Source organism: Myodes glareolus, chromosome 3, assembly GCF_982192425.1.
Source record: "Myodes glareolus chromosome 3, mMyoGla1.1, whole genome shotgun sequence".
NCBI classification, from domain to species: domain Eukaryota; kingdom Metazoa; phylum Chordata; class Mammalia; order Rodentia; family Cricetidae; genus Myodes; species Myodes glareolus.
This window is the reverse complement of record NC_142028.1, coordinates 125,510,548-125,528,124: the sequence shown is the minus strand read 5'-3', so window position 1 is coordinate 125,528,124 and position 17,577 is coordinate 125,510,548. Positions and strand designations below refer to the sequence as shown.

The window sequence follows — 17,577 nt, the reverse complement described above, 5'->3', positions numbered from 1 at the left end:
TCGCTATTTACTGCTGTGATCAAATTACCAACTCCAAAAGCAATTTAGGGGACAGCTTATTTTGGTTTCCAACTTCAGAGGCTTTGAGTCCATAGTGGTGGGAAAGCTTGGTAGTAGGAGCAGGAAGCCAAGACATGACGTTTCTATCACATACAGGAAGGAGAGAGAGATGGAGAGAGAAAGAGAGAGAGAGAGAGAGAGAGAGAGAGAGAGAGAGAGAGAGAGGGAGAGAGAGAGAGAAAGGAGAGAGAGAGAGTGAGAGAGAGAGAGAGAGAGAGAAAGGAGAGAGAGAGGGAGAGAGAGAGAGAGAGTGAGAGAGAGAGAGAGAGAGAGAGAGAGAGAGAGAGAGAGAGAAAGCAGGAAGTGAAAGAGGCTATTAATCTTCAAAGCCTTCTGCTTTCAGCCATTACTCCCTCCAGCAGGGTTGTGCCTTTGAAGGGTTCCACTGCCTGCTCACAGCCACCGCCAGTTAGGGACCAAGTAGTCAAATGTATAAGCCACAGAGGTCACTTCCAATTTAAATCATAATACCTGAGATTTATTTGTTGTCTATGATGGATTCTGACTTGAAATCTCAATCTCCCTGCCTCTGTTTCCTGGGTGCTGGCATGAAAAGGATGCACTACTAGGCGGGGCCATTGAGACTTGGCAAAGAGTTTCTTGAAGGTGTCAATACAATCTTGGAAGACTCTAGAGTATGTTTCTAGGTTCTCTTACTCTTGCTAAGAGTACAGTGGTGGTTGTTCCTGTTCTTCACAGATGAGGCAGAAGCATTTGTCTTTTAAGGTTGAGAAAGATCTCAGGTTGAATCAAGCCTGCGATACTTCTGTGATCTGTTAGACATGTCTTCCATAGAAGTTAACATAACTGACAAAATGAAATCATTTCTTTCTCAGATAGACCAATTTTCTAAAACCAGGGAAACCTTTCAAGGTTTGTCTCTCCTCTCATTACGCTTTCATTTTAACAAATTTAACAGAAAGTACAAGGAAGCGCAAGAGTGGTCAAGGATGCTCTGAGCAGAGGAAATTCTGGTCCCTGGCCACCTATGAGCTCAGTTTTTGAAGTCTCCTAATAGGAACCGTATGGTGGGACAGCTGGGTGTCAGCAGGTCTCCTCTGAGCAGCTGTGTGCAGTAACCTGCGGTTGTCCTGAGAAGCAGGCACTGGGGAAAGTGACAGATTTATTAGGCCAAGGTAAGAGATGCCCTTTTGTCATGGAATTTTATGAGGTATGTAAACCCCAACTGAGGAAGGAGTTGAAGACATTTGGAGTTGGAGATTATATAGGCCAAGGAAATTCTAACAGGGTTCATCTTGTGTCAACTCTTGGAAAATGCTTTTTCTCCCCTGTCTTCCTGGGTCCCCAGAAACAGAATAGGGACTCATTTGTCAGGTTATAGGCAAAATGACATTCATGTTGTCTTCATTTTCTGGTTGCTGTGACATTCAGGGATTTCTGGTTTTTTGGCACCAGCTAGAAGAGACTTTAGAGTTAAACCCTTTTGCATTACAAATAAGGTCCAGAAAGGAAGGAGAACTGATTCCAGGTCTCAAAGTAAATAGGTGGCAAAGCTGGGACATGAACCGGGGGCTCCTGGCCCAGACAAGTGTCTTGACCCCTCTCCTTTACAGGTTGGTTCTGCACACTTGCTAACCTTGAAGAGGCAGAACAAATTTATTCAAATTGCTCTTTTAAAAGCCTTATGTAACTTTGGGGTAAAGAACAAACTTCCGAGTAGGACTTCACAAAAGCCATCAAGACCTGACTGACCCTGGTCAAACTCTCCAGCCTTGCTGTTTTGATTCCCCCTTCTCTCTCACCTTGAACTCTGTTTCAGTGTTATTTATAGTTTCTGAATTCAGTATATATTTTCTTACCTCACCACTGCTCTCATTTTGCACTGGGTTTCTCCTGATGAAAGCCCCCATCCCCCTTGCAACTGGCAGGCTGTCCATTCTTTGATTTTTAACCATTAGCTTCTCTTTCCCTGGTAGGGATGGATTCTCCTTGGGGTTTGGGTCTGTATTCACTGCTCTGTCTATCTACACCGACAACCTTGTCACTAGCACGGATTTTTAGACCAGCAACACTGGCACTACCTGATAGTGTGTTTGAAATGCAAACTCTGAGGTTCCTTCCAGTCCACTGAGTGAACAAAAATTTTACGTGATACACATTAACATCTGAGACACTCAGCTATGCACATCCTGCCCTTCTCCTTTTTCATAGCGTGCTTCTTGCAGCATGCTCCACTATAACTGCCTGCAGTTTATATTTTCTTCTCTAGATGCTAAGCTATGCACACAACTTCAGCAGCTTTATTCACTCATTTCCAGCAAAGGGTCCGAGAAGTTATTCTATAAATATATCTGTAAATCAGTTAATAAAGAGAAATCTCAAGTACTTTAATGTCTAGGTCACTTCATTCTTTTGACCTTAGAGTTCTTGATGCTGTTATTTCCAAATGAAATCTTGAGAGCACAGAGAGATTTGAGGGACACTCATGGTTTAATGGATGTGGAAGTACAGAGAAGACATTTGGAAGGCGAGCTGTATCAGAATGAATCCATAATCGTCTGTGCACATACTCAGAGCAGCATTCTACTATCCAATTAACCCACAGGTAATAATTTAGCATCTACTTTCAAAAGTGAATAAGGCATGAAAGATCATTAACTGTTGATGACTTGCTTTGTGGTAGGGAGGAGAGGTGATACATTAGCAAACATAGAAGCCAGTTAGTTACTACAACTAGCGAGTGCCGCATAGAAAATTAAAATACTAGGCTGGCATACAGTAAAGAGGTGGAAAATTTAGATAAAATGTCTCAGGCAATCTCATTCTAGTTAAGGCCTGGGGCTCTGCAGAATGTAGGAAAATAATTCTACTACTAACGAGGGAGAGAGTTTATCCTGATCATCTTATAAACAAGCTAGCTGAAGGACAGAACAAGACAGGCCCTTGGGGATCACTAGAGCAGTCTCAAATTCCCTCTCAGGGATCTAGAGAGAACAGAGGAGGACGCTGGGAGACGTGTAGGAGTGATGGTTGGGGACTGAGTGTCTAAGGTTAGCTGATTATCACTGTCCATTACCGAATGTGTAGCCTCGTGTCCAAGGGCAGTGAGAAGGGCTTTCTGGAAAATTTCTGTCCTCGAAGGTTATAAAGAATGCTGGTGGGTTAGAGAGAAGTGGGGCTCTGGTCTTGTTTCTACCCAAACTCTTTGAGTCTTGTGGGAAAGCCCAATAAAGCTGAAAGCTTTCCTATGCCCATGGTAAAATGGCACTGAGGAGACTCGCACACTTTTCATCTGAGACCCTGGGCTGCTGCTGACCAGTCTTCCTTTTGCTCTTATCTAAAGAAACTTCCTTTCATGTAAAAAGAAAAAAGTTGCAGTCCAGGACTCAACAGAGCCATAAGACCCACTGCAGGGAGAGATCTCTTTTTATCCTTTGAACAAGTGTTCATCAAATCTCATAGCATTTCAGAACAGCCTTGAATTCATCTCAGCATGAGAGTTCCAGACAGCTTTAGCCCCTGTGCACAACTCTGTGTAACTCTAGGAAGTTCACTTAGACCATGTGGTATCTCCAGTCATCATCACTGGAACATGGAGTAATTACTCTGTGGACGACATTTTGAAGCTTTTCAAAGTATGGACTGCTGCCCACTAAGTCCTTCAGAAAGTAACATGTTTCTTGCTGCTGCTACTTGATGATGCCTGTCTGAGAATACCGCCCCAGCACCCCGGGACTGCTACCTCAGCAACTGGTAGAGACCTCACAGACTCTTGGTGCTTCTTGCATCCAGCTGGGCCAGAGGGATCCTTCTCCCTGTGAGTTCTGATAATACTGTACTCACACTCCTGTGAAACACACTTGAGAAGCTGCCCATCACCTCAAGGAGATAAGCTGAACTCCTGGATCCTACTTCAAGGGCATTCAAGGCTTGGCTCCTGCTGACCTCTCCTCTCCTGCTGCTAAGCCTTTTGTCCCAAATGCTCAGAAATTCTTTAGTGCCTCCCAACAGAGTGCTCACCTAAAGTTTAGAAAGAATTCCTGTAGGGCAGGGGAAAGCATTTAGGTTGGTACTTAAGAAGGTCCCAGATCACACGGCAGTGAGCCACATTTGAAATGTACTTAGATTCCCCCATTAATTATCTATCCTCCCTCGAGGATGCTGTACCTCTTTAAAAAAATACATTTTTATACAATATATTAAATTCTTTCTCCTTCCCAACTCTTCCTCGGTTCTTTCCATCTCCTTATGCATCCAACTCCTGTTCTGTCCTTGACACTTCTTTTGACCATATTTTCACAGGGCAGTTTTATGCTTTTCTAGAATTGAACAACATGCTTCTTTTGTTCCATTTTTTTGCTGTTCTAGTATGTTGAGTTATTTTATTAGTGATTAGGGTAACTTTTCTGTTAAGGGCAGATAGCACTGGTTTTAGCTCTATAAGAAGACATAGTGTTATTCTATTCCAACACATTTCCAGAAAGAAGCCATCTATTCCTGCTTCCCACCCTTTATCCTGGCATGACTGTGTTCATCACCACCTACCTTTCTTTATCTGATACAGTCCATTGTCAGTGTAGATAGAGAAGGTCCAGGAAAATCAATGAAAGGTCAAATGCCTTTGGTCCTTCACCCCCACTCTGAAATCCATACCTGGGTCCTAGCTCATCCTCACTCCTCCAGACAAAGTCGCCAAACTTTTCATAGTGAGAGTTGTAGTGGTGCTGGACTCGGAAGAGCATGGAGGCAGAGACCTCCATCAGTGTGTTGTAAGCTGTCTGCTGCTCTTTGCCACTGGTGTAACCATTGTATAGATTGTAGATCTTGTCTGCGATCTCTGAGGGAGGAGAAGCACAGAGCACATGACTGACAGTAGAGGGAAAGGGGGTGATGGATATGCTTCCCAAAAAGCAAGGCATAGCTGGGTGGGTGTTCACCTGAGTGGTCCTTGGGGTAGAGGAATCTCCATTGTGTTTGATACATGTCATTGATTAGTTGAGTTCAGTTTTCCCATGTCTAACTAAAGAAAAGAACGCGTCCTCTACAGGTGCACTGAATGAACTAAGTTAGAAAATGAAGGCAAAGTGCTTAGTTCATGGCCGGACAGAAAGCTAGCATGTATAATCCAAGCTCAACTGAAGGTAATACCTCTGTGGTAAGGAAACTCAAAGAATTGCTAAGCCTCAAATACATTCTTGCCTTCTTTCAATATCTTCCTTCTGCTTCACCTCTGAAGTGTTCCCAATGTGTTTCTGCAGCCAGGTCTGATAGATCTCTCTTCACAAGCCTTGTAATGGAAGAACACATGCTTCATATTGCCTTTCAGAGCCATTCCCAGTCCTCCAAACTCCAATTAACCAATGTGATTTCAATGCATCATGTGTAGAGGGCATATTCCTTCAGCTCTGAAGACTCTGACCAAAATTTGTGTGTGTTCCCGCTTCATTATTAGCATTAACTGACCTCAGGAGAATCTAAGGCACTTGGAGTTAGATAAGAAAAACACCTAATTTGTAATATTTTCTGCTCCAATTTTTAACAGTGTATCCATTGTTTTAAAATAATATAGGAACTATCCAGACAATATCACAAATCTGTTTGTCTTGAGGCTCAGGAGCTCATTGACTCCTCTTATGTATTAGCACATAAAACATTATCACTAATCTCTTTGCTAAATTAATAAAAGTTTGTGTCTTTCCATCAACAAGGCAAAATTCCAAAGGGTACAAACTCGCCTCTACTACATTGATTGGATCAGTTTGTTGGCGAAATGTCTGCACAATGTAAGGCACTAGAACCTGTAGCTACCCCTACCATTTTCCAGTCCACGTATAAAAACCATATCTACATATTGCCAAAGTATATGGTCGGCTTGATTGACTACTGCATTAGTTTTAGATGTTCTTATCTAATGTTTTGAACTTCATGTATGAGTAGAGGCTAAAAATAAAACAAAAACAAGTTTAATTTTATATATTAAATGTGATTGACAGATACCAAATGGTTGTCTAGGCTTGAAAGTTCCTATTGTGTGGAATGGAACAGTGTGCTATGACAAGATAATGTCACTAGGAGTGTAAAAGGATGAAATAGTCTTCAAAGTGTCACTGTCTTGCCAGCTCTGACTTATTATACACACACACACACACACACACACACACATATATATATATACACATATGTATATATATATATATATTAAACTGGTAAGCTACTAAGGCTAATACTTACTTACCCTTACTATGGTTGAGTAAGTATGACCACTAGTAAAGATATTGGTAGTCCATCTCAATTTGTTCTTCCTTTATTATGATTAATTTAATTCTATGTTTTTTCACTCCCCTGCTTCTCCTCTCTCACTGTGGTAGTTAGTGACTTTGGGGTACAGAACTTAGAGAGGAAAACATGGAACTTCCCTAGCAAAGGCAGAAATGAGCCACCAACCTTCTGCTTTGTTGTCATCCACCAGTGGACAAGCTGTCCTTAGAGTCACTGTGCTGAGCTCCGAGTGCCTCCCTCGAGTATCCACAGCATACAGAGTGAACCTGTAACACAGCAAGGCAACGCCAGAGTGAGACTTTCCAGAAGGACCCGGGAGCTGAAAGGAAAAACAAAAAACCATGGCCACAAGGAAAGTTCCTGAGAACTCAGGAATGTGTAACCTGCTAGAAGATTATTTTTAAAATAATAACAATTGCAAAATTATAAAGCATATATCAAGTGTTAAATGCCTGCTGGACTTTGTCTCCTAATTTGCAGTTAGACAAACCTGAAAGACAGAGATGCACCATGAATCATCTTTCACAATGAGGATACTAGACTTTAAAATGTATATCTTTTCTTGGAGTGATTGTTATTGAAGGCAGAAGAGAGGTCTGGACTCAAACAATGTGAGTCTAGGGTGTGAGAAGTAAGCCTCAATGATAGATTCCTGGATGAACATGCACATTTACATTCAATATATTCGTTAATTAGTTCATTCATTCATCTGTTCATTCATTTTAAAATTACTTACTGAGATCTGTGTCCCTGGAATTACTTTGGGAAGCTAGCTTTTTGAACAAGAAATCAAGCATAACATCAATCAAAAGCTAAAACAACAAAATCCCCAACAGAACAACCAAATGAGGGCAAATGTAATGAAAAATACAGCAAGAGTCCTTGGAAAAGAGCAAGTGGGTGTGTGGGGGCTGCATGAGCTCTTAGGAGAAGACAGTCTCTGGATGCCTTTCTGTGTAATGAAAGTTTTAGCTAAGCTCTGAACAATGAGAAAGAAATGATGTATGAATGGAACATGAGGCAAGAACATTGCAAGCTCAGCAGATGCAAGAGAACTGTAAAGGAATATTTGTAAATGCAAAGGCCCCGAGGAAAGACCAGATGGAGGAACAGGCAGCTGGGGTAGCCAAGACAAAGTCAACTGAAAAGGAGGGATAGCAGAAGCTATGACAAGAAATCTGGAAATTATTCTAGCTACAAGGCAGATCCCCACATTCTCATTTTCTTTAAATCTAAAACTCTATGCTACCTAGGTAGAATTCAGCTCAGTCTGTGGTCTGAGTTACATAGAACTGGTCACACCAGGCCTGGTGGATTCAGAGAACAGAGCTCTGTTGAGAGAAGCGTCTGTGAACCTCTAGGAGGTCCTATGGCCCTTGCTCTCTTCAGGTCTGAGCACTGTAGAATACATGAAGTAAAGGAAGGAGAAGGAAATACTTTCCAAAGAAGGCAATAGAAGGGCTGTGGATGTCAAATAACATGAAAACTCTTGGGGTAACTCTAACTAAACAAATGAAAGACCTGTATGACAAAAACTTTAAACATTTGAAGAAAGAAATTAAAGAAGACACCAGAAAATGGAAAGATCTCCCATGCTCTTGGGTAGGTAGAATTAATATAGTAAAATGGCTATCTTACCAAAAGCAATCTACAGATTCAATGCAATGCCCATCAAAACCCCAGCAAAATTTTTCACAGACCTAAAAGAACAATGCTCAATTTCATATGGAAAAATAACAATAACAACAAAAACCCATGATAGCCAAAGCAATCTTGTACAATAAAGAAACTTCTGGAGGTATCAACATCCCTGAATTCAAACTAAGTCCAAATTGATTAAAGACCTCAACACAAAGTCAACCACACTGAACCTCATAGAAGAGAAAGTAGGAAGTACACCTGAATGCATTGGCACAGGAAACCACTTCTTAAATACAACCCCAGTAGCACAGACACTGAGAACAGCAAATAATAAATGGGACCTCCTGAAACTGAGAAGCATTTGCAAAGCAAAGGACAAAACGACATCCTACAGAACGGAAATCAGTATGGTGATTTCTCAGAAATCTACAATCTACTTCAAGACCAAGCAGTACCACATTTGGTCATATACCGAAAAGATGTTCAATCATACCACAAGGACATGTGCTCAACTATGTTCATAGCAGCATTGTTCACAATAGCCATAACCTGGAAACAACATAAATGCCCATCAACCGAAGAATAGATAAAGAAAATGTAGTACACTGACAGAGGCACTGGGATTTGTCTCTACTGCATGTACTGGCTTTTTGGGATCCTATTTTCTTTGGATGGATACCTTGCTCAGCCTAGATGTAGTGGGGAGGGACTTGGACTTTCCATAAGGCAATGTGCCTTACCTTCTCTTAGGATGTGAGGGGGTGGGGTGCGAGGATGTGTGGAGGGAATGGGAGGAGAAGAGGGAGTGGGAATTTGGACTGATTTTTTTTTTAAAGTAATAAAAAGTAAAAACAAAACAAAAAAAATGTGATACATTTACACAATGGAGTACTACTCAGAGGTAAAAAAATAATGAAATCTTGAAACTTGCAGGCAAATGGATGAATCTAGAAAACTCTTATTGAGTGCCATAACCTAGACCCAGAAAGACAAATATCATATGTACTCACTCATAAGTGGCTTTTAGACATAAAACAAAGTAAAATCAGCCTACAGTCCATAACCCCAGAGAACCTAGACAATGAAGAAGACCCTAAGAAATACACACATGGATCTTAGTAGGAGGGAAAAACAGACAAGATCTCCTTAGTAAATTGGGAACATGGGAGTCATGGGACGGGGTAGAAGGGGAACAGAGAAGAACAGAGGGGAGCAGAAAAAAATAAATAGTGCAATAAAAACAATTGATTAAAAAAGTGGCAAAAAAGAAGGTTTGTGGCTATGAGAGCGCACTTAGTTATGTTCCTTTCTCTACCAGGAGGACAGGCAGACGTGTGAAGGGGATAGAGGGTTTGCTATGCTCAGTGAAAAGGCCTGAGTTCCACTTTCTCTATTTCCATTCTTGTTTACTCAGGACCCCAGTTGAGCTCATGCTATAGAATGGACTTAGTGCCATGACTATGAAGCTGTAGAACAGTTAGTCCTGATTGACTGTGCATATTGGACACTTAATAATCATACACGCTTTGCACAAATTTATTATCAGATACTAAGACATTAACATCGTTCAAGCACTGAGTTGAACAGTTTAATAACCAAGCAATTCTAAAGGAGATGTCCAATTAACCTCTTTATTTTATACTTGAGTCCCAGAAAGGAAAGGCACCTTTCCCAGAATTACACAGTGATTACCAGGACTGACAATTTAAACATTTAAGATTTGTTTGACTTCAAAGCCCATGAATGAAATTGCTGCCAACTACCGTCTTCTGGATCCAGATCCGCAGATGTCGACTATGTACAGATACAATTCTAACTAGCTACACTTGTGGAGCCCCAGCTAGGCTAACGCTGTGCCACCACAGATATCTCTCTTGTCTTATCAAATCATTTTAAAATAGCCATGCTTATAACTTCCCTCTTACAGGAGAGGAGATCTAAGGTAGAATAATAAGCAATCTGTCCAGAGTCACGGGTTTTAAGAGTAAAAGAGGCAAGCCTGTGGTCTGCTGTAGTGTAGACCTTTTTGCTCTGAGTTATTCTCTTTGCCCTCAGTTCCAACACTCACTGGCTGACCCAGCCTGGACCTGATGATCTACCTAGGCTCTCGCAGCTTTGACGCTCCATGATCCTTGTTTGCACACAAGGATCAGTGAATAGTCGCCTCTCAGTACAAAGAAAAAAGTTTATGTTAGGAAAAGGAGCCTGGTTTGAGAGATGAAAAGACGCATTTTATTCCAGGTCTGTATGCTTTGTCTTTGGGCAAGTCACTTTACATTTCTGAGCCTACTTTATCTCTGGGTACCAAGTGTCAGAGATAGGTAGATTTATTTGTTCCTCAGGTTCAGTGTTGATGGATACAAACATTAAGTGCTCTCTGTAAAGCCATGGAGAGGGGCAGGGATAGGAAAAAGAAGAAACTCTGGAGATAGATATGTGGAAACACAAACATAATTATAATACTCTGGAGGCTGAGGCAGGAGGATTTTGGGTTCAAAGCTAACATGGTCTGGATTGTCACACTGAGGCTATCCCTGGTAGCATAGTAAGACCCTGTGTAAGAAAAAAATTAAAAAGAAAACAATAAAGACAACAGAGGAAAACCTTCTTAACAAAATGAAGAAAGCAAAAAGAAGAAAGAAACTCTGGAAATTGAGACTAGGCAATTTGCCAAGTGAAAAGGAAAGATCTTTTCTCCTGGTATTGGAAAATGCCAGGCAATCCTTCTCCCTCTGCACAGAGGCTCATCCAGAAGCTGCTGAAGGTAGGACTCCAATCCCAGCCTGTGGGGACAGCAAGTGTGCAGCGTAGCATGGCTATCTGCATCACTGAACACAGCGCAAGTCACTCAATGTTTGTATGAATCGGTGAACTTGAAAAAACTGCATCTCATTCCACACTTGCAATTTCCCCATCAACAGAATGGAAAAAAATTTACAGCATATGGTTATCTCCAGGGTTACAAGGAGTGAGGCATGAAGAATAGTTGCAGGGTTTTATAAAGACCATGTATACAGCAATAATCTGTGCAAGAATATATATTTTTGAAAAGTATTTTATTTGAGCATGCATAGAATATATAGTGCAACTGAAGAACAACAAGACACCTGTCGTGAGTGCTTAGAAGCCTCAAGACAGACGGATTTAGAAGATGTTTAAGGCTTCTTTCTCGTTGGCCATTTATGTTTCCATGATGCTTCTGTTTTCTCTGCCCTTCCAGCAGCATCAACAACACCATGCTGATGAAGAAGTAGTCTGAGACTTGTTTTGTCTTCTTGCAATGATGGCAATTGAGTCCAGGTCTTGTATATGCTAGGCCGGTGCTGAACCACTGAGCTATACCCCGCAGCACCCCAAATCCATCCGGAAGAGTGAAAGGTGGGTAGGAACCTCATATTTTTCATCTGCAGGCAGAGAATTCTTTAGGAAGCTGTATTAGCATCCCTGTCTCTCAGCTTTCTCCCGTGTAAAATATGGTGACACAGGTTGAGAATCAAGACTGAATGAGATGTCACAACACTAAGCATGCTTTAATCATTGGTCTTTAAAAAGTAGTTTTGACTTTTGCTATCACAGTAACTAAACATGTCAGCAAAGGTACCAAAGAGAGGAAGCCTTAGGCCACCCTGTTTGATGTGTGTGTCAGAGTGGTGGGGCAGGGAATGGGAGAGCAAAAGAAGGTATCAACCTCACAGACCTGGGTCAAAAGTCATAAGGCCATGAGCTTTCTGCTTGTCTCGGCTGTAATTGCAGAACTGCTCCACAAACACATCTGAAATCTTTTAGGAAGCCAGACGGGGCGGGGGCATTCTTCGTGAGAGGGAGAAAGTGCTGGAGCCTCTCTGAGCTGGAGGCTAGCCCAGCACACAGTCAGACTTCTGTGCTTCCCAGGGATTACAAAAGCATCATCTACACACTGATTGGTTCTGCTATGCTCCCTGTGAAGCAGAGTGGAGCTCAGTAATACAATGGAGGGAAAACCCTGGAGCTGCGGATCTGGATCCTGTAGCTTCGAATCCTCATTTCATAGATGGCAAAAGGAAGGCTGAGATGAGAAATAAATTCTACAGGGATCCACAGTGACTAAATTTAAAATAAAGACCCCAGCCCCTCTGGGTCATCCTTCAGTGTCCTGAAGTGTCGTAAACAAGTGACCAACTTAGGTCTATGTAGAAGTTTTGACAGTAATAGAAATGGATCTAAGAATGAAGTTTGTCATAGATTTCATAGGAACTGGAAGCTCTAGGTTCAAACCATCGTTCCTCCAAATACTGAGGACGATTTTGTTTCAGAGGAAAATCGTCAGTCTATGTGGTTGAAAGGCAGAGTCTGCGTACACCATTTCTAGAATGTAAGGTGGTATCTTAAGGACCTTAAAGTAACACAGGACAGTGCCACCTTCTTGAGCCTGCCATCATCTCCAGAATGATTATCATTCTCAGCTATGGCTCTTTGATGTTCATTTTTTCCCTCAACTGCACCCTTTCTCTGAACACAAATAAAGACCTGTCTAGAAGGTCTAGTCTTATTTGCTGATCATAGCTTCCCAGGTAGGGTGGATCCAACAGCCTGCTGATCCAGGAGATGGAGGCCACCTTTTTGCTTCCTGTTTTCCAGATCCAATGCTGGCTAGTCCAGGAGCTTCCCAGGTAGGGTGGATCTGATGGCTGGCTGGTCCAGGAGTTTCTCAGGTAGGGTGAATCTGACAGCTGGCTGATCCAAGAGATAAATGCCACCTTTTTGTCTTTGTAGGTGTTGAATCTTCTGGCTGAGTCACTCTTCTTCTTTGTCCTTGAAGCATTCTTCAGGCTTCATCCCTTCCAGAAAGCCTGTTTCTTATCCCTCCAAAAAGACGCAGGGCCTGCATGGTTCTCTACTTACTCTTAAGTGTGTGTCTCCCAGGCATGGCAGCTCTCTGTAAATACTTAAACCTACTAACTCAACAGTCAGCAAATACTAGCCAGAATGAGTGACTTCCATCTCGAGCCATTAAAGGCAAAGCCCTTGTCTGGAAATGAATTTTTCTATCTGTGAAATGAACAAAAGATGATTAGATTGAGGGATTCTAGGGAAAAGTAGAAGGAAGTTGGTAATTTGGTTTTCACAGAGAGTTCCTTGCTTATTAGACGTGTGCAGATTTATTGCAACTTACTCACCTATAAATTAGAAATCATAATGTTAAAACCTCCCATTGAGAGGGGGACTGGTTTCCAGCCGACAGTGGTTGAGAGCATGCTGGCCTGCCATCCAGCATGTACTAAGTAATCAATGAACAACAGCCCTTGGTATTGCTATCACTGCCTGATATTATTTTGCTTCTTTCCAAGGCTCTGATTTCAATCCCACCTGGGGTAAGAAGCGATCCTGGAGGTCAGAGGTAGATGTGGGGTGAGCTGTTGCAGGTCCCATTCAAGAACCCAGCCCTCCTAGAGCAGCGGTGAGAGAAGGAAACTGAGAAGTTAATTGGCGGTGAGAGCTTCTCATGAATCTGACAGGGGGTAAGAGCAGGGAGGGAGCCCCAGAGGCCGATGTCAGCCTCGTGTCCCCTAGAGTCCACGAGAATGTGTTTGAAGTCTCAAAGACAACGCCTGCTCTTCCCCAGTAACTGCATGATTTCGGCGTTCTGGGGATGCAAAAGTCTCTTTGCTGATTTGAAGGGAAACAGATGTTTCCAGGCCAGAGGCCCCAGTCTTATAAAATGCTCCTCCCCCAGACAAGGCTTTGGCAAACAACTTCTCATTAGCTCACACCCACCCCTTCACCTCTCTCCCCCTAGCCCTCTATCTCCCCACTCCCATTGCCGTAGCTTTACACCCTGCCTTCCCAGCACAATGGGGTGGTGGGGAAAGCACAAGAATTCCAAGAACAGATCTGCTCTAAGTAGTTGGATTTGAGGCAATCCTAACCACCCTTCTGTGAGTCTCAGCCTCAAGGCTCCGCAGGAGGGGATGGAGGTAATATAACCTACGAAGGTGTGTGTGATCTGATAGTCTAGATTCAGAGGACTTTCTTCTCAGATAGAGCTGTGATCCCATCCGGAATGTCCTTCATGTGAGCCTCCTGTGAAAAGCATGGACTTATAAATTAAATGATTCTCGTTTTCAGTCTGAGCTGCAGCAGTTACTGCACTAGTGATACACTTTGTTTTCTGTATCTATAAGCTGGGAACCAAAGTTCAACCTTATGCGTTATAGAAAGGAAACTAGAATTCAATCTACTTAACCATAGTTTAGAATACTTATGAAAGGAGCATTGTACTTTCTCCTTTGCTAACCTTTGTAGTGTCCACATCATCCAAGGGGTATACGTGGAGCAGTGTTTGCAATTGAATGCTGTAGGAAGAGTGTCTTACTCCCACGACGGCAGTGCGACAGGGAGTACAGGGCTTGGAATGGGCTCTGGAGCCTGACTATCTGGGTTCAAATGTTGGTTCTACAAACTAGCATACTTAAGACATTAGGCATGTGAAGTATCCCCTCTATTCTTCAAAACGTGAATGATGATATTCACACCAGAGGGATACTATAACTGAAGTATTGCCTGGTATATGGTATGGACTAAATGTACATTAAGTGTACATTTAAATTATTAGTATTTTCAAGGATGAAATAAGTTCTATTCTGGAATTATGTTTAATCTAGGATTTGAAGTTTGCTCAAGGGTGCTTTGATCAGAAGGGCATAGTGGTAGAGATGCTGTGTGATGACTGTGTCTGGTTGTACAAGCAATGGATCTTCCTTCTGCTCACTAAAACATCTTACTTGGAATCCTGAGCCCCTAATAAGAAATCTAAATGCTGCCCCTAGAAAAGAAAAAAGCCAGCTCTCACAGCCATTGCAGTACATTGAGCTCCATAGAGACAGCGCAGGGGCAAGCGCGAGCCGGACCGGCACTGGGCGACTCTATGGCTCGTGGACGAAAATCAACTAAACGTGGGCAAAGGAGATCCTAAGAAGCCGAGAGGCAAAATGTCCTCGTATGCATTCTTTGTGCAAACTTGCCGGGAGGAACACAAGAAGCAGCACCCGGATGCTTCTGTCAACTTCTCAGAGTTCTCCAAGAAGTGCTCAGAAATGTGGAAGACCATGTCTGCTAAAGAAAAGGGGAAATTTGAAGACATGACCAAGGCTGACAAGGCTCGTTATGAAAGAGAGATGAAAACCTACATCCCCTCCCAAGAGGAGACCAAAAGGAAGTTCAAGGACCCCAATGCACCTAAGAGGCCTCCTTCGGCCTTCTTCTTGTTCTGTTCTGAGTATTGCCCAAAATCAAAGGAGAACACCCTGGCTTATCCATTGGTGATGTTGCAAAGAAACTGGGAGAGATGGGGACCAACACTGCTGCAGATGACAAGCAGCCCTACGGAGAGAAGGCTGCCGAGCTGAAGGAGAAGTACGAAAAGGATATTGCTGCCTACAGAGCTAAAGGAAAACCCGATGCAGCGAAAAAGGGGGTGGTCAAGACGGAAAGAGCAAAGAAAAGAAGGAAGAGGAAGATGGTGAGGAGGACGAAGAGGATGAAGAGGAGGAAGAAGAGGGAGACGAAGATGAGGAAGAAGATGATGATGATGAATAAGTTGGTTCTAGAGCAGTTTTTTTTCTTGTCTGTAAAGCATTTAACCCCCCTGTACACAACTCACTCCTTTTAAAGAAAAAAATTGAAATGTAAGGCTGTGTAAGATTTGTTTTTAAACTGTACAGTGTCTTTTCTTTGTATAGCTAACACACTACCGAATGTGTCTTTAGGTAGCCCTGTCCTGGTGGTATTTTCAATAGCCACTAACCTTGCCTGGTACAGTCTGGGGATTGTAAATTGGTATGGAAATTTAAAGCATATTCTTGTTGGTGCACAGCACAGATTAGTTATATATGGGAACGGTAGTTTTTTTGTTTTTTGTTTGTTTCTGTTTTTTTTCTATCTTCAGTTGTCTCTGATGCAGCTTATACGAAGATAATTGTTGTTCTGTTAACTGAATACCACACTGTAATTGCAAAAAAAAAAATGCAACTGTTTTGTTGACATTCTGAATGCTTCTAAGTAAATACAATTTTTTTATTAAATAAAAAAAGAAAAGAAAAGAAAAAGCCAAGTCAGGCTGTAGTGGTGTATGCTTGAATGTAATCCTAGCACTCAGAAGGCAGAGGCAGGTGAATCCCTGTGATTTTGAGGCCAGCCTGATCTACACGAGATAATTCCAGGACAGACTCCAAAGCTACAGAGAAACCCTGTCTCTAGCCCCGCTCCTCCTGCAAGAAAGAGAAGGAAGCCAAGACACAAAGAGGTTGCATGTGTGAATCTTAGTCATTTTGGGACCTGGAAAACTTAGATCATTTCATCTTAAGGACTTGAGTCAACATAAGCTGAATTAGTTGTACCTGAAGTGCCACATTTCATGAAGACTAAAGAGCCCAAGTTGTATATGGGCTGAAGTTCAGAATTCCAAAATTCATGTGCAGAACAAAATACCTGTATGAAGCTTCAAAGTTTAGGAGGGTTTTGTTAAATCATAAATAGTAATTGTGACAACCTACATGCCTGGAGAGCATGATTGGAAGCCAAACTTGACTTTCTGTCCACATTTAAAATAATGCTTTAACGGAAAACAGTTTCTTTCCTTTTTTTTTTATCAAAGAAGTATTTTCTATGGCTGCCTTCATACTAGAGGAACAAACAGGAGTGACTGACAGCAACCATAGATCTTAGAGTCTATGCTTCTAGGTCCTAGAAGCAAGGAGAACATTTATAGACCTTGATAAAGAATTATGGGAGTATTTAAGGAAATAGTTTTGCTTACGTTCTTTCATTTGATCCCAGAGTTACAAATTGCTCCAATTGAACACATAGACTCAGAGTGTTCAGGCAACTGGTCCGAGGTCATAGCTATTCTAACATAATGTTATCTGCTGGCGGAAGACCTAAACTTCAATTTTAGGACTGATTCTGAATCTGTAGCATAGATTTGGGAAAGTTTTGGACATAAAGACTGTTTGGAAAATGGTCTTGAGTGGGTACCAGAACTCAGATGTCCCAAGTTTCCTCAAACTGAGCCCTCATTGCTAGGTAGTGTCTTTGGTTTCCTTTAGTCTAAGAATACCAAAGTGAAATGACGAACTGTGTAAGAGAAGGCTGCGGTGGGCCCTTCCTTTGTCACATACATCCCACTTACCCTCAGCACCAGAGCCCAAACCTTGCGTTGTCTAGGTCAGGCTAATAGCCAATACATGCTACCAATATCAATTGTAGTTCTATTGTCTGACACAGAGACACTGTCCAAGTAGCTAAGTAGTAAAGACTCTAGCTAAATGGTTCAACCTTTAGAACAACCCAGTCTGGGTAGTGACTGTGAACCCCGGGTTGGAATGAATGTGAGGTAGCATGTGATTGAATTCTATAACATTCTGAAGATTTCTTTTAATTATGTGCATATGTGACAGTGAAGGGAGGGTATGTATGGGCACAGGAGTGAGGGTGCCCACAGAGCACAACAGAGCCATGAGATTCTCTACATTTGGAGGGACAGGTGGTTCAGGTGTGGATGCTCAGAACTCAAGTCCTTTGAAAGAGCAGGACTCACTCTTAACATCTAAGCTATCTTTTCAGTTCCTGTGGTTGAATTCTAAATGCCACTTTCCCAAA

General features: G+C 42.2%; 1 protein-coding gene and 1 pseudogene across 4 annotated transcripts in view; one reads left to right on the top strand and one right to left on the bottom strand.

Moving 5' to 3' along the window:
• Astn2 (astrotactin 2) overlaps positions 1–17,577 on the bottom strand; it is a 979,028-nt gene that overhangs the window by 7,531 nt on the left and 953,920 nt on the right. For all 4 annotated transcript variants that reach the window (XM_048459341.3, XM_085686116.2, XM_085686117.2 and 1 more), the window contains 2 exons: positions 6,466–6,566; positions 4,675–4,858 (listed from right to left, as the gene is read on the bottom strand). In XM_048459341.3, coding sequence (XP_048315298.3) covers positions 4,675–4,858; positions 6,466–6,566 — 285 coding nt within the window. The remainder of the gene's footprint in view (positions 1–4,674; positions 4,859–6,465; positions 6,567–17,577) is intronic.
• LOC125416243 (high mobility group protein B1-like) lies at positions 9,223–15,619 on the top strand (annotated as a pseudogene).